General features: G+C 43.4%; 2 protein-coding genes across 3 annotated transcripts in view; one reads left to right on the forward strand and one right to left on the reverse strand.

Annotated features, from left to right (window-relative positions):
• Positions 1-586: 586 nt before the first annotated feature.
• Positions 587-22,147, reverse strand: SPRING1 (SREBF pathway regulator in golgi 1). Its single transcript, XM_075835197.1, has 5 exons — positions 21,631-22,147; positions 18,741-18,897; positions 16,263-16,414; positions 15,955-16,068; positions 587-2,741 (listed from the first exon to the last, which is right to left on the reverse strand). The coding sequence occupies exons 1-5, from the start codon at positions 21,739-21,741 to the stop codon at positions 2,658-2,660; spliced, it is 618 nt and encodes a 205-aa protein (XP_075691312.1). The 5' UTR covers positions 21,742-22,147; the 3' UTR covers positions 587-2,657.
• Positions 22,148-22,155: 8 nt separating this feature from the next.
• RNFT2 (ring finger protein, transmembrane 2) overlaps positions 22,156-24,430 on the forward strand; it is a 76,705-nt gene continuing 74,430 nt past the window's right edge. Inside the window, exon 1 of one of the 2 annotated variants that reach the window (XM_075835186.1) lies at positions 22,156-22,286. The gene's annotated coding sequence lies outside the window, so the exon portion shown is untranslated. The remainder of the gene's footprint in view (positions 22,287-24,430) is intronic. The other variant, XM_075835176.1, reaches the window with a different exon arrangement.

Raw genomic sequence — 24,430 nt, forward strand, 5'->3', positions numbered from 1 at the left:
ACACAGCTTATTTTTGGCCGTTTTTCGGGCCGTAAACTGGCGAAAAATCATAACGCCTCCAAACATCTGCCCATTGATTTCAATGGGAAAAACTGCGTTCTGTTCCAACAAGGCGTTTTTTTTACGCGGCCGTTCTGAAAAAACGCCCGCGTTAAAAAGCGCCCGCGAAGAAGAAGTGCGTGTCACTTCTTGAGCCATTTTTAATTGGCTCAATAGAATAACAGCTCCAAAAACTGCCGTAAACAACACTCCGAAAAATGCCAGTTAATTAAAAAACGGCTGAAAATAAGGAGCGGTTTTCCCTTGAAAACCGCTCCGTATTTTCAGAAGTTTTTTGCCAAGTGTGTGAGTGTACCCCAACAGACAAAATGTGGAATATCTGCCAATAGCAATCATTCAGATCACGTATTTTTCTTACTGGGATCATATTGGCTGCCGGCATCACCAAGTTTATTTGGCACTAGTTGTTACACACGAGATCCCATGTCTTTCCATCAGAGAGGTCCGTGCTACAGTACAAGAGTCGATTTCATCATCAAGCTTATATAGCCATTAACCAACGAACACCTCAATCTCGTTTCACTTCCTTTATTGACAGAATACAATGAAATATTTACATTCAATAAGTTATACAAAAAAAATTACATACAAAATAAAAAACAAAACAGTAATACTATTTAATGAACAAAAATAGAAAACAAAATGAAAGCAAAAGAAAATATTGGGACAGATTTACCGCAACAAATAACGCACGAAGTAGAGGTAAAAATGCATGCGTATTTGTTCATGCATTTCTGACTGCAGCTTAACCGAAACGTGTGAGTGGACCCCTGTTCACACAGTTTTTTTGCAGGCAGATTTTGACCTGCCTGCACGCCGTTTGCCACGGTATTTAATCGGCCACCGAGCACCTCGGGAAAAAAAGGCAGCGAAAAACGCTTTCTCTGCCTTCCATTGAGGTCAAAGGGAGGTCAGAGACGTAAAACCCCAAAGATAGAAGCGACACGCCCTATTTCCCGCCCGCAGTTTTTACCGCTCGCAGGAAAAAACCGCCTCCGCCTCCCATTGAAACCAATGGGAGGCGTTTTCAGACCATTTTACAACGCAGTTTCCGTGTCAAAAAACTCTGAGTGAACTCCCCCTTATTGTGTAATAGAAGTATAAGACCCTGGGGAGAACCATATAAGAAACGTGCTTCATATATTTCAGACAGCTAAGGCACCATTTGCTGCTTAAGACAACTGACACTTTATTGATGTAAAAAAGGTGGCGTTGCAGGGCTGTGGTGGGAGAGGGGCTTGTTATTCACAATTGTGCAGAACTCCCTCCATGGTCGAACAGAATTTTGCCTAAGGGCCTGTTCACATCACCGTCAGTTTCCGCTGAGGGGTTCCGTCTGAGGTTTCCGTCGGGTTAACACCTCAGCGGAAAGTCAAACAGAAATGTTAGCATCCGTTTCCCTCACCATTGAACTCAAAGTTGACGTGAACCTAGCTAATGGTTTCCGTCTGTTACCGTTGTGACAGGGTTCCGTCGTTTTGACGGAATCAATAGCGCAGGGAAAACGGAAGCTTAGGTTTCCGTTTGACTTTCCGCTGAGGGGTCAACCAGACGGACCCCTCCGACGGAACCCCTCAGTGGAAACGAACGGTGATGTGAACACAGCCTTACAAAAAATGGGGCACAGTAAGGGTATATTCACACAATGTGTTTTTTGTTATGGTTTATGCTCTTCAACCGCGGCAAGTTTAACATAAATAACTCCTGTATATACGTCCATAAGACAGGTCAGAATTTGGGCAAAAATTGAATCCCTTTTATAATAGGAGAAGCTGCATTTGCAACTTCTTATATTAAAATGTTGTAATGCAAAAAATGTATCACGAGCCCTGTGACACCTTAATAAAAACATTCCCGTGAAAATTTGGCCATGTTATTAACTATAGAGCTAAAGGGCAGCGCATGCCACGGGAATACAGAAGGAGATGGTCGCAAGTCATCATTTCTTTACTGCACAGGAAGGTGGTCCAGCAGGAGGGACATTGGGGCACAGCTATTGAAATTGGCATAGACCATTTGCTTGAGTAAAAAAAGAAAAAACAACAAAAAATACATGTTAAGTTTCCCCATCACTCCAGCGTCGACACTCTGGTGGTCCCTCCTGGGCTTTGTTTACTTTGCTGCACTGAAGACATGCTGTACACCTATATGACTGCTGCAGCCAATCACTGGCCTCAGCGGTGATGCTGGCATGTACAGCACAAGACCGCTGTGGCCATTGTAAAATGGGTTTTCTGGAGACTGCCCTCATGACCTCGATTCACACACCAGTGCAAGCCATTTGTGTGTATTTGGCCCCATGTGGTCAATTTAGCAGAGGAAAAATGGTTACCAAAAGCGCCCCGTAGTCTGCACGCTAGAGACTCTATATTTCTGTGGATTATATACTGCACTCAGTGCATACCAGAGAACGAAAACATTATTTCTAACACATTGTTCTTGGATCACAACTGTAAAAAATAACCAAAAACTGTCGATTTCACATTTCAGTCTGCATATGTAGTACCCGTAAACTTCTGTAACCAAGTCCTGAACACCAGATCCATATTGTTACATTTATCCATAGGGCTACCTCCGGGTAGTAGTCACATACTTGCTCACATGGGGAGGAGTTCGGGAGGATTTTCTCCGTAACAGAACTTGGCAACTGGATTCCTGTAACTGTTTTCATGTTGTACGCTCTAAATGGAAAAAAATAAATAAAATTATAAATATATATATCGCTGTGGAAATTCTATGAAATCATCACTGCATCCAGGTTAATCGGACATAGAAGATACATAGAGATGGCATCTGCCATGTAACACTGGACAACAATACACGTCTCATGAACAATTTTAAAAAGATTTATCTTTAGGAAAATAAAAAGTTGAGTGTGTAGAGTTCTCTGTTATACAGATGTTCTCCTCTCAACTTCTCTAAATCCAACATGAGATAAACATGTAAAAAAAAAACAACTTATACCTCCAATGGTTGCCTCCACATACTTTTAACGTGTACGTTCTTTACCGGATGGCTGTCACAGATGCCTCTGACGTATGACATCCATCACCCATAAACTCCCACGTTAAAGGGTAACTAAACGTTTCACAAACTTCTGACAGGTCGTAGTGACCGGCCAGAAGTTTGGATTGGTGGGGGTCCGAGCACTGAGACCCCCACCAATCACTAAAACAAGCAGCAGGAGCGCTCAGCGTCGGTTTGGCTTTTACAGGAAATCAATGTATCAGAGTACGGACTCAACAGAAAGTCTATGAGCCCGTACTCCAATACATCGGCTTTCCGGGGAAAGCCGAACAGAAACAAGACGGCTGAGCGCTCACACGAGCGATTCTGCCGCTTCGTTCTAGCGATTGGGTGGGGGTCTCAGTGCTCGGACCCCCACCAATCTAAACTTCTGACACGCCACTGACATTTCAGAAGTTTCCCAAACGTTTAGTTACGCTTTAAAAGAAAAAAAAAAAACAAAAAAAAAACTGCTTTAAACGTATACATTTTTGTACTTGACGGCGCGGGATTGTACTGAACCTAAAGTGAACCCCTCTTCATTATTTAATGGTTAAAAGAAACCAACACGTTTTAAAGCCATATATTGAACAGGAGGGGTAAACCCAAAGGCAAAGTCCATATCAAAAGTTAGAGCAGCAGCCAAAGTTTGGAAAGGCTTCTTTTTTTTTTTTTTTTGTCTTACAAAGATATGGCCATATTTCAGTTCTCACAGCGGCCATTTTACAAAATTGGAAAGCCGAAGTTCTGTCATATTGGTGCCGGATGATCTGCTGTCATTTTATCCTCCTTTTCAAACAACAACAGGGACAAATTCTCAGATATTGAAGGTAAAATTCAAAATGGACAATCAATATGGATGCACTTACGGGTCCTGGTCCTTCATCAAGGGTTAACACTAGAGGTCGAAGTGAAGTGACACGTGGGCTTATACAGTTTGATCAAAAGGTCTACTAGGAACCTCATGTTAAAAAAAAAAATAATATGCTTTCGCTCAGCTTACACCACGTTTGACATATATGCCGGGAAAAGCTCTGGGTGTATATACAAAATATATCCATAGGGCTCCATTCACCTGGTAGAGGTCAAAAGAATGTCCTCTTGGCCTCCGACATGATCGTATAAATTTTTTTTTGCTGTATAGAACACTTTTTTTTCGAGATGCCTCTGCATAGAAAACATACTGCGCAGTGTGCCATGTCAGTCTTTTGTCACAGGTATACATCAAGCAATACTCCCAATATATACGTATGACAGGAGGCTCTGTGTCATGGCAAAATGCACCACCAAACCGATTTTCGATCGATGGAATGAGAAAAGTTTAAAACTTCTAAGTACAGCTGCGCGTGTACTTTTGAGATAATTGATAGTTTTTGGAGCCGTTTTTCATTCACTCTATAGAAAAACAGCTCCAAAAACGGCCGTAAAAAACGCTGCCAAAAACGCGCGTTTGATAAAAAAAATGGCTGAAAATCATGAGCGGTTTTCTCTTTGTTTAGTAAGCGTGTGAACATACCCTTAGCCTTTTGGTGTGTCCTATAGCTTCTGCCAGGTGCAGAATTACACCCACAATGGCAACAGGACATTTGCTAAGCCATGTCCGGTTGCCATTGTGGGTGTAATTCTGCAGCTGGCAGAAGCTATAGGACACACCAAAAGGCTAAGGGTATGTTCACACGCTTACTAAACAAAGAGAAAACAGCTCATGATTTTCAGCCATTTTTTAATCAAACGCGCGTTTTTGGAGCCGTTTTTCTATAGTGAATGAAAAACGGCTCCAAAAACGTCCCAAGAAGTGATATTCACTTCTTTTTGGGGGGCGTCTTTTTACATGCCGTTTTTGAAGACACCTTTTCCTGTCTTGTAGGAGGGGGGGGGCGAGATTCCCTCCCACATTTACGGCAGCTGTGAGTCAGGTTGCTTTGCCTTATTCACCTTGCTGTAATTCTGGGAAGTGCTCCCTCTCGGTGGCCAACATAGGAAAACATGCCAAATTATTATTTAATTTTTAATACTTTCCACCATGTGGAAGAAAAAAAAAAAAAAAAAAACATACAGCAAAAAAACATTAAAAAATATAGTAGAAATAATTAACTTACTTATTAAAAAAAAATAATAAAGAAGCTTTAATTCGTGACACATTCCCTTTAAAAAAAAAAAACATTTTTATGAACTAAGTATGTTTTTTGTGCCACTAGGGGACTTGAAAGCATGAAGAAGACCTGATCGCTATGCCAATTAGGGATGTCACGATACCAGATACTTCGTTTAGTATTGCGATTTCGATACCAATTTAGATACTTTGCCAACAGTAATAAAAATAAAAAAAACTCTTCCGTTTTCTGATGTGAGGCGCGACGTGTGATGAATTTTGAATGCGCCTCACATTAATAGTAACTAATCCCATCATGTTTCTCAGTCATAATGGGTTAATGTGCGAGGTACATGATGGGGTTAATTGCTATTAATGTGAGGAACATGGAGGGTAAATTCATCACACCTCGCGCCTCACATTAAGAAGTGAATGAAAGCCGTGTTTATTTCATTTTTTTACAGCGTACACATCATAAATGATGCAAAAAAAAAAATTGTTGTGCACGACATTACTGAATGTGTGAATATTTTATATATTGAGACTTATTTTAATGTTTATTGTAAAAAAGGTGAATTTTTTTTTAAATTTAACAATACTTTATTTTTACTTTGTTCAGAAACTTTAATGTACTGACATATATCAGATATGTGCCAGTACATTAGCCTGTGGACGAATAGCACACAGGCTGTTAGGACATACCTCAGTATACCCTAACAACAAGAGATATGGTAGGACAGCCCTGGGGTCCGTCAATAGACCCTGGGCTGTCTGCCCATATATGATATGGCCCTCGATCGCGTCACAGGAATTCCCTGTGACGTGATCCAGGGGCATCCCCCTTCTCATTTTCTCCTGAATGCTGCAGTCAGCTGTGATCGCAGCATTCAGGGGAATAACGGCGGAGATGAGAGGTTTCTCCGATCTCTGCCGTTATAGAGCGGGGCTGCGGCTGTGTAATACAGCCATTGCCCCGCTCCTGACAGGAAGTGCGTGGTCAGCATGAGGAGGTGCGGCCGGCGCTGCACTAATGAGCGGCGGTTCAGGCACTGGAGACAGAACATGGGGGTGTTTTGTAGAGCGCCCGCCATGTTCTGTCTTCAGTGCCGCCGCTCATTAGTGCAGCGATGGCCGCATCGCATCATCCTGACCCCGCGAACTTATCATGACTCAGGAGCGGGGCTGTGGCTGAATTACACAGCCGCGCTCCCATAAATTCATGTATTACTATACTGAGCTGTGCGGCTGCGCAGCTCAGTATCGAAATACAGGAAATAGCGGTATCTAACCATTTAGGGATGAACAGTATCGAAGTTTCGATGCACCGTGCATCCCTAATGCCAATACACTCCACTACATAGTGCAGTGTATTAGAGCTGTCAGCTATTCATTGATAGCAAGCCTATTAGGCTTAGCGTCCTGGCAGGGCCTAATAGGCTTCCGTACATGGAGGCCATTGCTAGGCCTCCGGTTACCATAGCAACCATCTGCACCCATGGTTGCCATTAGCAACCATCGGGCGCGATCTAACCACCTAGATGCAGTGATTGCTTTTGATCGCTCCATCTAAAGCGTTAATCGGCCATATCGGAGCCTAGGTCCGGTCCTGGCCGGTACAGAGGGGTGTCGGCTGTAATATACAGCCGACATCCGGCGGTGATGGCGCTGGCTCAGCTTCTGAGCCAGCACCATCACATACGCGTTCTCAAGGAGCTGTGATTGGTCCCCTGCCGTCTTTCTGTGCCGATCAACTGTCAAACCGTTGATGGAACAGTTCTGTCACCTTGCCCTTTGACAGGGTGACAGTTGTTAGCCAGGACGCACCGGTACGGTGCATCAGGGGGTTAAAGGCTATGTAAACGTTTTAATGGAATTTTTTGTTTCTCTACAGAGTAGCTGTATCGTTTGATAAATCCTGCACCAGTCAGGTCCGCAAGACCGATGAGTTCAGTGAAAGAGGGTACTGCGTGTCTGACACGCAGGATCCATCTGTAATCTATCACATCTAAGTACATAACTTAGATGTGATAGATTACAGATGGATCCCCGCTAAGGGTATGTGCACACGCTAGCTAACTTTTACGTCTGAAAAGACAGACTGTTTTCAGGAGAAAACAGCTGCGTCGTTTTAGACGTAAAAGCTCCTCCTCGCAGTATGCGAGGCGTCTTTGACACTCGTAAATCTTGAGCTGCTCTTCATTGACTTCAATGAAGAACGGCTCAAATTACGTTGCAAAGAAGTGTCCTGCACTTCTTTGCCGAGGCAGTCAATTTACGCGTCGTCGTTTGACAGCTGTCAAACGACGACACGTAAATTACCGGTCGTCTGCACAGTACGTCGGCAAACCCATTCAAATGAATGGGCAGATGTTTGCCGACGTATTGTAGCCCTATTTTCAGACGTAAAACGAGGCATAATACGCCTCGTTTACGTCTGAAAATAGGTCGTGTGAACCCAGCCTAACACTCAACTAGTCAGGTCCGCGGGACTGACCGATTCAGGTCATAGCAAAAGATACAGCTGCTCTGTATAGATAATACAGAGCAGCTATATCTCAAAAAGAAAAATATATTTTAATAAAAACCATTTATAAAAGTAGCAAAATATCACACTTAGGCCTTATTCACACTGACGTGTCCGTTCTGCGCGCGCAAAAAGTCTGTGTGGCATCAGCATATGGTGCGTGGCTGCGTGATTTTCGCACAGCCGGCATCATTATGACACTCTATTTTTACGTTTACAAACAGAAAAGCATGTGGTGCTTTTCTGTTTTCCTTCTTTTTACTACTGTTGCGAAAATCACGCGCGGCACCCGGAAGTGCTTCCGTGTGCCGAGCGCGATTTGCATGCACCCATTGATTTCAATGGGTGGGTGCTGCACAAAACACGGGTAAGTATAGGACATGTCGTGAGTTTTACGCAGCGCACATACGCTGCGTGAAAATAACTGACAGTCTGAACGGCCCAATTCTCTTACATAGGTCCGTGCGACACGCGTTAAAATCACATGCGTTGCACGGACGTATAACACGTTCGTGTGAATAAGGCCTTACTGACCTTTTGATTAAAGAAGAAAAAAAAAAGCCTTTCAAAAAGGTGAACACTGGTCCTTACCACATTAAGAGAAGAATTCTCGACCTGTGCAACAGTGTGTCTGCGCGACCAGGAGCGGGGCAAAGAGAAAAGCGAGAAGCGAAACCTCTTCTCTCGGCCGTTAACCCCTTCAATGCCATGATCAAAGCTGACCGCTCAAAGGGAAAATGAGAAGTGGGGGGGGGGGGGGGGCATGGAATTATTGTGACAGCCCAGGTTCTATTGAAGGACCCCAGGGTTGTCTGTACACTGGCAGTTGTTAGGGCATACCTCAGTATACCCTAACCGGAAATATGGTCAATCAGTACACAGGCTAATTGTACTGGCATATAGATATATAGCAGTACATGAAGAGTAAAAAATTCCGCTGCGGGATTTAAAAAAAAATTTAATAAAATATAAATATATATATATTACACACACACACTTGTTATATTTTGTAAAGTTCATTAATTGTAAGTCCCTATACATGAAATACACATATTTGGTATCACCACGACCGTAAAAACCTATGCAACAAACGTATAATATTATTTCTGATGATCCGTGTATGGTGTTTTACAAAAATAAAAAATGGAAACTGCAGCAGAACTTTATTTCCTGCCAAAATAAAAGTATATATTAAACGATAATGTAAAAGTACCAAAAAAAAAAAAAAGTCACCTCCACATAAAGTACCACTTACTTCGCAAAAAATTGTCTCATACAGCTACGGTCGAAAAAAAAATTAAAAAAAAATTACGAGCGTCAGGAGGCAAAGAGGGAAATATAAAAAAAAATAAAAAAATTGTTCTGTCCTCAAGGCCAAAATTGTCCTGGTCCTTAAGGGGTTCATTTCCGCTTGGCTCCTGTCCCCTCTATTCAACGCACAGTGTTTGAGCAATGATTTAGCAGCCTCTGTAGACAGGGCTACCGTGAATAATACGCAATCAGCCAATAGTAGGCATTTAGTTAGAAAGTATCAATATCCGTTCAATACAAATTGTGAACAGCGAATACAATTAGTTACATAGTGTCAACATTAACAGCAAGCGGCCTTTACTTGGTTAAATTCATTCCGGCTTAGACGAGGAATAAATAGCGTACGGAGTATACACAGGAAATTAACGGCGATAGGATATAAAGCAATGACCAGAAAAGCTGCTTTATTCAGGTTTCATATTCAAGACAATTACAGTCTAAACTGACTCCATAAACCCGTGCACTGTACAGACAGAAAATGTGGAATATATATAGATTTTTGATTTAAGCTCCCATTATCTACCCCCCCCCCCCCCTAACCTCACCTATAAGCCCCTTTTTTTTTTTTTTTTCAAATATATTTTTATTCAAAGCCAGAACAGTTACAAGTATGCAATGTGTGTCACACATACAATAATACGTACATCAAATAACAATGTGTTCCAGCTTCAAAATTATTTTCCATTTTCCTTGTCATCATTAAGTTACAAAGTAATTAATAATACAAAACAAAGCCAACAATTCCCTTCCCTCCCCCCAACTTCTCCCCCATCTCGGTGAACATTTTCTTAACTAGCCACCAGAATGCCTAGCGTGCCCTGGATACTCTGTGAACTATACCATGATGTGTGTCAAAATGTGCGCATGAACACCCCTATCTCTGCTGTGGGATAATGTTGCTCGATGAATGTACGCCAAGTTTTAAAAAATTGTTCTGTAGACCTTTCTTTGTGTCTTTCTAGGTCCGTTTTATCATATCCCAATAAAGTCTTGAGAGTGGTCACGACCTCCGCAATTTCCGGTACCGATGCCTGTAACCAGTGGCGCAAGATGCACTTCTTGATAGCCAATAATGCCATATGTACTCCTTTCCGGGCCACTATAGGTGGTCCCTCCCCCCCTGGATCCAAAGGGATATAGTGAAACAACACTGCCTGTGGGTTTGCGTGCACCTCTTCCCCCCAGGTGTCTTTAATAAATTGTAGAGCCCGATCCCAAAACGTGCGAATTTGTGGGCACAACCACATCCCATGAAGTAAATTAGCTTTGTGTAAGTCGCATTTAGGACAACTACGCAGATAGTGTGCTGGAGCGTCCCTATAGGATAAATTAAAGGCGTATGTCGCTCTGTGCATAAGCCGGAAGTGCATCTCACGCCACTGTTCATTTACCATGACCTTCCTCACCCTCTCCCATCCATCTCGAATTTTGCTGGAGATTTCTGGATCCTCCAGCTCCACCTCCCACGTTCTAAAGCAAGAAGTACTAAAGGAATCAAGATGAGCATTCCGAAGTTTACCATATAAACTTGCAAGACTTCTCCCCGTACCACCCTGCGGCACCAACCCATCAAATGCTCCCCGTATCTCCACTCCATCAATATTGCAGACTTTGGTTTTACATAACCCTGTTACTTGAGCATATTGCAAATACTGGTTTCCCCTCAAATTATATTTGCTAGAGACCTCCTGCCACGTAAGCCATCTCCCCTCCTCAACATTCATGAGTTGGCCCAGGACATTGATCCCTTCATCTCTCCACTGCGAAAACAATTTATTCTGACTCCCCTGTGGGAACATGGGGTTATCCCACAACGGCCAGAATTTAGAAAGACCATACGGAAGACCAAAAAGCTTCCGCACCGCCTTCCAGGCACCGATTGTATCTTTCAGCAACAGACTTGACTTAACATTATTAGGCAGTTGAGCATACGGCAGATGTAGCAGGGCCTGCAGCGGAACCGATCCCGCCAAATCCTGCTCCAGCTGAACATTGGAGTACATATTAGTGTTATGTATCCAATCCCCTATATGCCTGCAGATGGCCGCTAAATTGTAATATCGTATAAGTGGCAGCTGAATGCCTCCATCCACTTTGGGTAGAGCCAATTTTTTATATGCAATCCTAGGTCTCTTCTTTTGCCACAAGAATTGTAAAAATGCTGTCTGTAATTTCTGGTTATCTAGATGCTTTATCAATATGGGTATGGTTTGCATTGGATATAGCAGACGAGCAAAGCTTATCATTTTTAAAAGAGCAGCTCTCCCAAACAACGACAATGGCAATGACGCCCATCGATTTAGTTCCTTATGAATTTTTTCAAACAAGGGTGAATAATTTAGCTTATAGAGGGAAGAGGGAAATTTGCCTATTTTAATCCCCAGGTATGTGATATAAGATCTGGCTATTTCCACCGTACCCTGCAAGGGTGGTCTTGCCCCTGATTCCTTCAAGTAAAGTAATTGACTCTTTTGCGCATTGACTTTATAGCCTGAGAATGACCCAAAGTATTTTAGCTTCTCCAGCACTCCCCCCAAATGATCCCCAGGCGATTTCAGAAACAACAGAAGATCGTCAGCAAAGCATGTTAGTTTGATCTCCTGACTGCCAACCATAATCCCTTCAAAATCCCTAGAGGACAAAAGATGTCTCGCTAGCGGTTCCAAGGCCAAGTCGAACAGCAATGGAGACAGGGGGCATCCCTGCCTTGTTCCCTTCTGTAAATGTATCGGTGCTGACAGAAAACCTGCAGTGAACACCCTAGCTAGAGGTTCTGAATATAATGCTTCCAAGTAATTCCTAAACAATCCTTGTACCCCAAATCTATCTCGAACTAACCTCAGCCAATCCCAGTGGACATTATCGAAGGCCTTTTCGGCATCTAGCGTTAAAAGTGCTGGCGAATCATGTCCCTCCATGTTAGAAGTCCTCATTGCGTCTTGTACCGCCAAAACCATGCGTATGTTTTTGACCGCCGACCTCCCCTTAACAAACCCCACCTGGTGTGGCCCAATCAAATTCGGGAGAAACATAGCCAACCTGTCTGCCAGTATCTTCGACAATATTTTAACATCCTGATTTATCAAAGAGATTGGTCGATAAGACCCCGGGTTAGCCGGGTCTTTCCCTTCCTTATACAAGACTTTGATATAAGCTACATTGCCCGATTTCAAGAATTCCTTATTTAACAGCATACGATTATACACCGGCAATAAAATGGGCGTGACTTCCTCCCTCATAAGTTTGTAAAAATCGCTAGAAAATCCATCTGGCCCTGGCGCTTTGTTATTCGTCAATGATTTAATGGTCGATATGATCTCTTGTTCCGTGATCAATGCATTTAATGCTTCTCTTTTAGAGTCCGAGAGAGACGGTAACGTTAAGGAATCCAGAAACTCCCTCCCCTCAGCCCTCTCCGAATTGTCCTGTGCATATAGCGCAGTATAATAATCTCCCAGTATATCATTGACGATCTTTGGATCTTTCTGTACTTCCCCGTTCCCATCTCTCAACCCCCCTATGTGAGTCGGGCGAAATTGTCCTTTCGCCATTTTGGCCAGCAGGGAGCCTGATTTGTTCCCATATCTGAAAAAATGCGCAGTTGTTTGTTCTCTCTGGAACCTTTCTTTTTTATCCAGCCACCTTTCAAACTCTGCCTTAGCCGTGAGCCAGTCCCCCCTAAGCGCTAGTGTCGAATTTGCCAAGTACGCTGTGTATTTCATGCGAAGATTCCTACTAGACTCGTTGTAATGCTTGTTGGTTTTTCGTTTAAGCGACGCCACATAAGAAATTATCCTCCCCCTCAGCACTGCCTTGGCTGTGTCCCAAAACAAGTGGCTGTTCTCTCCATGAGCTTGATTTTCCTGACTATATTCCCCTAACCACCCCTTCAAGCATGATTGAAAGGATTCATCAGTTGCCAGAAACGACGGAAATTTCCACAATATATCCGACCCCCTTTTAAATGTATCTGCCAAGATCAGAGAAACCGGTGAATGATCTGAAATCACCAAGTCCTCTATTCGAGCACTAAGGATCCTAGAGAGGAGCACCGGAGAAGCCATAAAATAGTCAATACGCGACCATGCGGTATGCACATGAGAAAAATGAGTGAATTCTCTACCTAATGGAAATTGTGTTCTCCATACATCTACCATGCCCGTGGAAGACATTAATGGGGCCAAGACTTTATCGTGTGTTCTTTCAACCAACACCCTACCATCTCCCCTTCTCCTATCCTCTGTTGTGCATAAGACTGAGTTAAGGTCCCCTCCCAGCAGAATCTGAGGTTCTTTATCCGCTAACAGTTTTCCTTCCAGAAATTTAAAAAAGACCCGATTGTTGTCATTTGGTGCATATATACAGTACAAACTCACTCTCCCCATGGCGCCCTCTAAGATCACATGCAAATATCTGCCCCCCTCATCCCGCTCATAAGTAATCACAGAACATTCAATTCTTTTGTGTATGAGCAGTAAGACGCCTGCCTTGCCATTAACTGCTGGAGAACCCATTACTGTGCCCACCCATAATTTACTCATTCTCTGGAAATCACGTTCCAATAGATGGGTTTCCTGTAAAATCGCTATATCCGCTTTCAGCTTTTTCAGGTGGCGAAGAACCATCATGCGTTTATGTGGGGACTGTAGCCCCTTCACATTCCATGTTATTACCTTAGGCATCTCACAGTAATGGCAAAGCAAACCTCATCCACCGAGACAGTTTCCCCCCCTCCTTCCCCCTCCCTAAACATAAAACAGAATTGAACCCCCAACAACAGATCATTACTAATTTCAGACTTCTCTTTTTTCGCACATTTTAGCGTGAAAACTCTGTACATTCCACCACTAGAAACCCCTTGGTATACAATGAACTCCCTGTATACCCGGAAAGTATCAACAGCGCCTTACACTCCCACCCGACTCCTTGCAAAAATTTCCTCAAGCCTCACTCAGCTGGGCCCTCCCCTACCATTAACATCAGTAAACCTCAACCTCCGATGCACCGATAGGTATAACAATTTTGTCTCAAACAATGTGGGACTTAAAATAACATGAGTCTCCTTCCATCACCGCCTGGGCAGCTCCCTTCAATCCGGGGAAGAAGAGGTGAGACCCCTCCTGATACTCCTGTTTCTGGAACGTCCCCTGCGAGGCAGTCCGTCCCTGTGTGTCTGGCTATCACCATTGTTGTCTTTGGACAAGCTTTCCACAAATTTAGCCGCCTCCCCTGGAGAAGAAAACGATTCCATCCCACCACCGGGTTCGAAGATCCTGAGAATGGCGGGAAACATCAAAGAGAACCGAATGCGTTTCTGGACCAGTAGAGAGCACACCGTGCTAAAAGCCCGCCGCTTACGTGTAACCTCAGCCGAGTAATCTCCAAACATTAAGATTCTGCTGCCTCGCACTCTCACTTGTGCCGATGACCTTCGGTAGGCCTGTAACACATTCGTTTTATCCACATAGTCCAGGTACTTCACAATGACTGGTCGCGGTCGTGCTGGGGCGCCATCTTGGGTCACACTTCGCACCGGTCCCACTCTATGAGCTCTCTCCGCTCTCAGCGGGGCTGGCAACCCCAGCGCCTGAGGCAACTCCACCGCACACAACTTTAGCAGCTGGCCTGCTGGTATAGACTCTGGGAGCCCAATAATACGTAAATTGCTCCTCCTCGAGCGATTCTCCAGGTCATCCACTTTATCAACCAGCTGTAGATTGCAAGCTATCACCTTCTTCACCTCCTCCTGTGTTCCCGCTAGCTCATCCTCCAATAAACTGAACCGTTGTTCCAAATCGTTAAGTCGTTCCGCCTGAGCTGAAACATCCGACTGAATTTGGTGCAATAATTTCGACACCGTCGCCTCCAGAGAAGCTGTGATATCTGGGGCTATAAGTTTCGCTACTTCCCTGGCCAAGACTCGACATGAAATGTCCATATTGTGAAACATAGTCTCAGGCTCACCTTCTTCCCCATCTGGCTGCACCAGAGGAGGTTGTGATGCCGAGCGCGAGCTCGTACTCCTCGTGTTCCTGGCCGGCTCAGGCGCCATTTTCCCCAGCGGCAGCATGTCGTCAGTCTGCAGGGCCTGTGATTTTAATCCTGGGGTCCCGGTTTTCACCAGATATCTCTCCATACGCCGGAGAGAAGCCTGTACGTAGGGTTGTCGGCCAGCAGCCTCAGGTCAGGTATCAAAGCCTCGGGACCCCGGTTTTTGAGTCGGGTTAACGGAGCTCTCCTTACTCGCGTCTACTCATGTGCCGGAACCGGAAGTCTATAAGCCCCTTTTAACTCACACTTTATTTCCTTGGCAAATAAATTGTGAGTGTTTTCTACTGTGTTATAATAAAACCTAAAAGTTCATTCTTATATTATTGGTTTTAGAAGTGTAAATTACAAGGCAATTCCATAATTTTTCCACTACTTGTTCTGGGAAAAAATATTCAATGAATTAATTTAACTTTATGAATCGGTTTGAGGTAACATCTTAAGAAGCCAGAATGTTCAGCTATTAAAGAAACATTGTTTTGAGTCATTTCTGCGATTTCTCTTTTTGCTACGAAGTAAAAAAGCCGGGTGAACACACAAATTCTGGCGATTCCATAATTTTTGCTAGGGGCTGCGCAATCCTGCTCAGTCTCTATCAACAATTCAGTACGGGGGGAAAAAAAAAAATGGAGTAAGCGAGTTCAGTATTTGAGTGCTATGATGCAGGACCAAGAATAAAGAAGTTTACAACAACTTAATTCGGGTCACTGGAATACGGACCTGTAAGGACGCCGTAATAATCTATCTACATAGCGCCAACATTTTGCGCAGCGCTGTACAATAGGTTAGTGCACAGTCACATACAACTATAATCAAGTACAATGTTCCAGCATGAGCCTATGGAGATAGGGCCGTAAGCAATTTCAATGTAACAAATAACGTGAATTGTAAAATTTAAGATGAAATATTTTACCTGCGAAGATGTCCGACATTTGGCCAAGCATAACTCAAAGTGGTCTTCTACAGCCATAAATAAATTCTGAAAGCCTATTGCAGCTCTTTTTAAAAAACGCTCCAATATATGTTGCTGAGAAGGGGGGAAAACAAATTGATTTACGATTTAGAGTTTTACATAGAACAATCCGTTATAATTTACCACATATTTGGTTGATTAAATAAAAGTTAGCGGCTGTACTTCTCAGATAAGCAATTCTGGAATACATACAGCTCATGTTAACATAGAATGACAATATATAATAGAAAATAAAATAAAAAACAGACCTTGTTGGGCTGTAAGCAGCAAGACACGCAGTACTCGTAGACACTGCAGCATCCATTGGACAGACAGCTCTCGCAGTTATATTGCCTTGTACTGGCCACGTTGATATTGCAACATCCATTAGCCAGAAGTTCTTTACGTTCACAAACATAACCTGTTAAAAAAATAAAAAAAGTAATAAATTAGATAAATGTTATATACAATGCAGCTTTGAGTATTAAATATGGCAATAAAGGCTCAAGAAAGAACCTGGGGCCTCAGCCAACTATTCTAGAGGGGCACAGTTTAGGCTCTGTTCACACTGCCGTCAGAGGCTATGACAGGTTTCAGAGGAAGAATAGCGCAGCACTATTTTTTTAATCACAAGTACAGACACCACATCACAGGACGAAATTGTAAGTCCATGGGGTCCCCCCGCACGTTGGTATCTTTCATACAACGGATGCGGAAACGCAACGTGGTTTCCATGAATTAAAACAATGACAAGTGTGAACATAACCTTAGTTATTCTATACATAGGTAGTTTATTTGCAAAAAAAGTTAGAATGGGTAATATATAAGCTTAAGCCTGAGGAAGACCTCGGTCAAAACGCGTCCGTCCGGAATAAAGAAATATAATTTATTTCCAATAACGACCGACATGTGCTTCTATCAGCCACGGGAGCGCCCCATATAGGAGCTCTTTTGTTTTATACCCGATCCAGTACCTATTGGACGCTGGGAGGATCTCCTTTCTTAGGAAACAGACACCCAGAATCAGCACTGGCGGCAAGCAAACCGCGCTGAGTCAGAGGTCTACAAAGTCCCGATCTGCCATAAAGTTGTGTTGTGCCGACCAACCAGCACAACCTGATCAGGTGAGCCTTCTTGTTTCACCTACTACTACGTGCACAAATTTCTCAAACGTTATTACCCGAGGGAAGCGCCGTATTTGTCCCATTTTTTTGTCTTCACTAAGCAGAATCCAGACAGTACTGTAGTACATTGACTGCTGCGCATGCAACAATGCAGTGTTCACCCACTCCGATTTTGTAAATCCTGCAGTCAGACCTCCACTATCACATATTGAATCAAAGGAATGTGCCAAAGTTTAAAGAGGCTCTGTCACCACATTATAAGTGCCCCATCTCCTACATAATGTGATCGGCGCTGTAATGTAGAATACAGCAGTGTTTTTTATTTAGAAAAACTATCATTTTTGACGGAGTTATGACCTATTTTAGCTTTATGCTAATGACTTTCTTAATGACCAACTGGGCGTGTTTTACTTTTCGGCCAAGTGGACGTTGTGGATAGAAGTGTATGACGCTGACCAATCAGTGACCAATCAGCGTCATACACTTCTCCCCATTCATTTACACAGCACAGTCATTTTACTAGATCACTATGTGCAGCCACATACACAAACACACTAACATTACTCAAGTGTCCTGACAGTGAATATACATCACCTCCAGCCAGGACGTAATGTCTATTCACAATCCTGACACTTCACTGACGTTTGTGTGAGATTTACAGCAAGACAAGTGTAATCTCGCGAGATTACGCTGCAAACTGTCATTTAAAACGAGATTACGCTTGCCTTGCTGTAAATCTCACACAAACGTTAGCGGAGTGTCAGGATTCTGACTAGACATCACGTCCTGGCTGCTAGTGATCTCGATTCACTGTCACGACACTTAAGTAACGTTAATGTGTGTATATGTGGCTGCACATAGTTATCTAGTAAGTACACTATGTGCTGTGTAAATGAAGTGTATGACACTGATTGGTCAGCGTCATACACTTCTCTCCACAACGCCCACTTGGTCAAAAAGTAAAACACGCCCAGTTGTCCATTAAGAAAACTCATTAACATAAAGCTAAAATAGGTCATAATCCATCAAAAATGATAGTTTTTCTAAATAAAAACCACTGCTGTAATCTACATTACAGCGCCGATCACATCATGTATAATATAGGCCACTTATAATGTGGTGACAGAGCCTCTTTAAGCATATACATCCCCTTTAAACTCTTGTATTTGTCGGCCTTATTCCTGTGCGGAGAGGTCATTTATTAAATTCATTGGCCTGAAGATGCCGGTCCATTGCTCCAGTGTCCGCATGACAACACTTCCTCTCTTGTATTTTTGCAGTTCCGCCTGGTCATAAGGGCATTGTGCAAAACAATAAAACCAATTTTGCACTGGCAATGTATAGAGTATAGGGACAAAACTTAGCAGCAATTTCTGGTAACATAAATAGAAATATAGAAGATGCCAGAAGCACTGAACAAGCTATCAAAAATACATGGTGCACTCCTGGAGGGTACCAGGTTCAAAGTCCCTCAGCAATCAATGCAAAGTCCAATGTCAGGCAGCACAAAGTGGTTTGTTTATTCCGAAATTAGCGATGTTTCAGCTCGCCATGAGCTTTTTTTCAAGTAGTACTGCCTGACCTTGGACTTTGCGTTGGTTACATAAATAGATGTTTACTTACCTAGATCATCCGTGATGAGGAGCTTGCCCTGCACAGAGTTACGACACTGGTTACTCAGTCGGCTGCTGTTCCCCAGATTAAACTGAATTTTCCAGTAAATATTCTGCTCTTGATCACTGCTCTGAAAAAGGGTTATATCTCTGACAGTCTTCTCTTCCTGATGGAGTCAGAAAATAGTGAAGAGTAGATTAAGATCAGTTAAACTGAAGTGTGCCAACCTACATTTCATGTGGCGTGGATGCAAACTTCTGCTTCCCATTCTCATGCCATCATTGCAAGACCAGCTCCTATTCTGGAGGACTCCGTGCAACCATCTATTAACCCCTTCGCGCACCACGACCTGATTCAGGGGGTGATGTATAAAGCGCGCTCATGCGCTGAGCGCACTCCACATGCAGCGGGTGTCAGCCATGTTTTACAGCTGACACCCGGGGCTACTGCCAGGAACAGCGAACGAGCTGTAAAACATGGCTGACACCCGCTGCATGTGGAGTGCGCTCAGCGTGTGAGTGCGCTTTATACATCACTCCCTGAATTAGGTCGTAATAGCACGTCGTGGTGCGCGAAGGGTTTAATAGATGGTTGCCCTGAGTCCTCCAGAATAGGAGCTGGTCTTGCAATGGCCATTTAATCCCTCATATGCAGCGGTCAAACGCGACCGCAGCATCTGAGGCATTGACAAGTGGGGGGGCAGCCCCCTCCGACAGTTCATTGCCCCACCGCAACAAGATCGGGGGTGCCGATGGTTGTCATGGCAGCCTAAGGGCCTAACGACGGACCCCAGGACAGCCTTCACTCTGCATCTGTTAAGCCCTGCCTGTGGCAGGGCTTCACAGAAGCTTGGAAAAAGGACTATACAATGCAATACATTAGTATTGCAGTGTATTTCACAAGCAATTTAACGAACGCTGGTTAAAGTCTCCTAGGGGGCGAATAAAATGTGTAAAAAACAAAATAAAAAAAAAAAAGTGAAAGTTTTTAGTAGTGAAAAAAAACTAAGCAAAATTGGTATCTCTGCATTCATAAGTCTGAACCATTATAATATACCATTATGTAACATGAACAGTGAATGGCGTAAAAAAAAATTACTCTAAAAGAAAAAAAATACGGTAAAACAAAACAATTCTTAACAAAGTGTTTTGTTAAAAAAAAAAAAAGAGTAAAATATGAAAAAGAAAAGACAAAAAAAACAATATAACATTTGAATCACCCTTAGGGTATGTTCACACGACAACGCCAAATACATCTGAAATTACGGAGCTGTTTTCAGGAGAAAACAGCACCAGAATTTCAGACGTTTTTACAAGTGCACGCGTTTTTCGCAGCGTCTTTAATGGAAGTAATTGGAGCGGTTCTTCATTGGAGTCAACGAAAAACGGCTCCAATTACGTCCCAAGAAGTGACATGCACTTTGACGCAGCCGTCATTTTACGCACCGTCTTTTGACAGCGACGCGTAAAATGACAGCTCGTCTGCACAGAACATCGTAAGACCCATTACAAGCAATGGGCAGATGTTTGCCGACGTATTGGAGACGTCTTTGCAGGCGTAAAAGAGGTTGTGTGCACATACCCTAATCATATTGAGCCACAGAATAAAAAAAGTTAAGTTGCCATTTTTACCACACGGTGAAAGCCGTAAGAACTAAACCAAAAAACAAATCTCCGTTTTTTTCCAATTTCAACCCGCAAATAAAAAAAATTCCCAGTACATTATACAGTACTTTAAATGCTACCAACAGAAACTATAGGGGGGGGGGGGTGCATGAGACAGGGATTCTCTCTGGGATTCTTTGACTTCTTGTGTCACGCGTCCCCTCCCCCCAGGTCCCGCCCCTGCTTGTCAGTTTTGTCTGAAGTATTCCTTTAAATGCCAAGGCTGGGTTTATAGGATTAAAATAATAAACTAGAGAAAAAGAGTCCATATATATCCACATATGAAAAAATGACACATCTTTATTAGTAATAAATACATAAAATTACAAGAACAGAGAATCTAAAATTGGATCCTTGACTAAGTCACAAGTACCTATATTAAACAGAGTATATTAAATTACATTAGAGTATATAGTTTTTATTAATATTCGAAATTACTCCTACACAGGGTACATCTATAAGAAATAAGATGCAAATACAGAAAGTACAGCAGGCCAGACTAAGTGATATTGAAAAGTACATAGACCCGTTTGCCTAAGGAGACTAGTGTTCCTAGGAAAATAACATAGTGTCCATATGAGTCCAGCAAATGCACTTACCCATGTTTTGAGGAGAATCGTGTGACCCAGAGTATGGAAGTGCGCCCCTCCATACTCTGGGTCACACGATTCTCCTCAAAACACGGGTAAGTGCACTTAGTCTGGCCTGCTGTACTTTCTGTATTTGCATCTTATTTCTTATAGATGTACCCTGTGTAGGAGTAATTTCGAATATTAATAAAAACTATATACTCTAATGTAATTTAATATACTCTGTTTAATATAGGTACTTGTGACTTAGTCAAGGATCCAATTTTAGATTCTCTGTTCTTGTAATTTTATGTATTTATTACTAATAAAGATGTGTCATTTTTTCATATGTGGATATATATGGACTCTTTTTCTCTAGTTTATTATATATTGTTAGAGTCTTTATCTCTAATTGCGTTAATGGGTGGTTGAGATTTATCTCCCACCTTTATACTTATGTCCTGTGAGACTTCGCGTCTAATTATAGGATTAAAATGTAGAATTGTCGTGATAAAAAGCGCTTTGTATAAGTTAATGGATCCAGGGTATTGGATGAATTGTCGCAACCAGAGTTCAGGTTATTTCCTTTAAGTTCGGTAGAGACTTTATAACTGGAAGCGATGAATCACGGGCGGGTAGAAGCGAGACGTGGAGTGAAGCACTCACCTGTTTAAAGGTGCTGGAAAGGAAATAGATCAGAGAGAGGCCAAACACAATGCCAAGCACCCATCTCTTCCGCAGGATCTTCCTCCACACCATAGATAAAAACTGGACCATTCCTGATCTACTAGAATGTGACAGATGAGTAAGACCTGCCTGTAGTGTCTAGATTACCCTCACTGTATATAGCCGGCTCAGTCTACAGACACCTCACACCGCCAAGTGAAGTGTAAGCTCCCCGGACAATTCATAATAGGAGCGCACACAGGGTATGGGTCTAGCTTTCTCACACGGCATAGAAACCCATTGTAGCGCTCCCAGCGCACTGCGCCAACGTCACTATCATCTATTCCTATTGTGTACGAAGTCCCTCCGCCCCGCGCACTGTGAATGATTGGCGCCTGCGTGTTGCGTGTTCTTGCTCAGCGCTAAACTCCCAATCTGCGCTACAACAACCATATGATTTTTTGTATTAAGAGCCCGGAAGTGATCCACTCAGAGGTTCCACTTCCTGTGCAAGCGCTCTGTTCCCATGGTGACCAGCCAGAACCTCTCAGCTCTGTCACATGACGTACTGCAATGACCCGGAAACCAATGACTGATCGTACCCGGCTTTCTGCCCACAGCGGTGACGTTATCCGTTCTGCGCCGCCCTAGACCAGGTGAGAGGATGCAGGATGATGTGCTGATGTCATATGTGCCAGGGCTTTGTTTATAGGCTGACATAATAAGGACGAACTGTAGGTAAAGTGCGGTCCTAGCGAGACAGTGTGCACCTATACTATGCAGTCTATCCAATGTATTGTCAGCCGGCATGGGAGAGGCTGGGCTGGCTGTACAGTTCAATAGGATGACTGCCGGATACATGAAGAGCTTCTGCCCCCATGATCTCTAAATAGCTCCAATTTTGAGAACCTCCAGAAACCTTTATACAGATTTGTTAATTATTAGCTGCACTTTTTATTATTATTATTATTATTATTATTATCATCATCATCTTTAGGGGTGCAGAGGTGACTGATTATAGCGCCATCTTCTGTGGGTCTGTGCATTGTCAAACCTTTAGGGTATGTTCACACAGAGTTTTTTGCAGACAGAAAATTCTGCCTGGAAAAATGGGCTCCGTTTTTTTTTTAAAGTGGTTTTGCACCACACGCGGGTTTTGCCCCGTTTTTTTGAGGTTTTTTTTTCTTAGCTATTTCTTCAACGTGTTTACTTCCGTTTCCCATTGATTTCAATGGGGGTTTTTAGGCGGAAAACGCATACAGATAGGACATGCCGCTTCTTTTTCCCGCGAGCGGTTTTTTTTTGCTCTTGGGAAAAAAAAACCTCCACCTCCCATTGAAATCAATAGAAGACAATTTAGCCAATTTTTTACCGCAGCAAAAAGAACAAACTCTGTGAACAGGGCCTTACAGTTAAAGGTTCATTCCCATCACACAAAGTGATGGCATATCGCTAGGACGTTAGGCTGAATTCACACGAGCTTGTGCCTTTTGCGCATGCAAAAAACGCAGCGTTTTGCCTGCGCAAAAGGCACTTGACAGCTCCGTGTGGCAGCAGCATATGATGCGCGGCTGCGTGGTTTTCGCGCAGCCGCCATCATTATGACACTCCATTTGGATGTTTGTAAACAGAAAAGTACGTGGTGCTTTTCTGTTTTCATTCATCCTTCTGACAGCTGTTGCACGAATCACGCAGTTCGTACGGAAGTGCTTCCGTGTGACATGCGTGGTTTTCACGCACCCATTGACTTCAATGGGTGCGTGATGCGCGAAAAATGCACAAAGAACGGACATGTCGTGACTTTTACGCAGCGGACCAACGCTGCGTAAAAATCACGCACATGTCTGCACTGTCCCATAGACTAATATAGGTCTGTGCAACGCGCGTGAAAATCACGCACGTTGCACGGGCGTATATCCCGTTCGTCTGAATAAGCCCTTAGTGTAGTGGGACCCAGGGCCGGCCTTTGGATAGATGGCGCCCCGTGCTAAATTATTTTCGGCACCCCACCCCCATAAAAAAAAGTATAATGCCCCATATAGTGCCCCCGCACAGTATAATAATATTTAATAATATAAAATATTATAATTCCTTTAAGGACACCGTATTTTGTCCTCTAATTGTGCCCACACATTATTATTCCCCCTGTAGTGCCCCTACACAGTATAATGTCCGCTTAGTGGCCCCACACAGTATTATGCACCCCTCCCCTGGCTGCCACACACAGCCCCCCTTGTAGATAGTGCCCCCCTGTAGATTTTGCCATACAGCCTCCCTGTAGATTGTCCAATAATCCCCTACTTTCTCCTTGTAGATCGTGTCATACATTCCCCCACCTTCCCATTGTAGATCGTGCCATACAGCCCCCCACCTCCCTCATGTAGACAGTGCCATACAGTGTCATACATTCCCCCACCTTCCCATTGTAGATCGTGCCATACAAATTTTACTTACCTACAACGGGATCCTTGTATAGGCCGGCGTCATCTTGTAGCCTAGTACAATGTTTCCCAACCTTTTCGGACTCGAGGCACCACTGGAAAAATAAAATTTCCTCAGGGCACCCGTACCAAAAATTGTTTTGCGAAAGACAGAAAACGGCTAAAAACAAGCACTACACTCTTAGGCCCCATGCACACGACCGTAAAAACTCCCGTAATTACGGGCCCATGGACTTCTATTGGCCACGGTTACCTCCCCGTATGCTTACGGGAAGGTGCCCGTGCCGTTGAAACAGATATAACATGTCCTATTTCAGGCCGTAATTACGGCACGGGCAGCCCATAGAAGTCTATGGGGC

This window comes from Rhinoderma darwinii, chromosome 1 (genome assembly GCF_050947455.1).
Source record: "Rhinoderma darwinii isolate aRhiDar2 chromosome 1, aRhiDar2.hap1, whole genome shotgun sequence".
Lineage (NCBI taxonomy): Eukaryota > Metazoa > Chordata > Amphibia > Anura > Rhinodermatidae > Rhinoderma > Rhinoderma darwinii.

What these genes read in the sequence shown, in the direction of transcription:
- SPRING1 (XM_075835197.1), bottom strand. Translation starts at nt 21,741, where the DNA reads ATGGTCCAGTTTTTATCTATGGTGTGGAGGAAGATCCTGCGGAAGAGA. An exon ending in TTTCCAGCACCTTTAAACAG is followed by an intron (nt 18,898 to 21,630) that starts GTGAGTGCTTCA and finishes TGACTCCATCAG; the next exon opens with GAAGAGAAGACTGTCAGAGA. An exon ending in GCTGCTTACAGCCCAACAAG is followed by an intron (nt 16,069 to 16,262) that starts GTCTGTTTTTTA and finishes CCCCCTTCTCAG; the next exon opens with CAACATATATTGGAGCGTTT.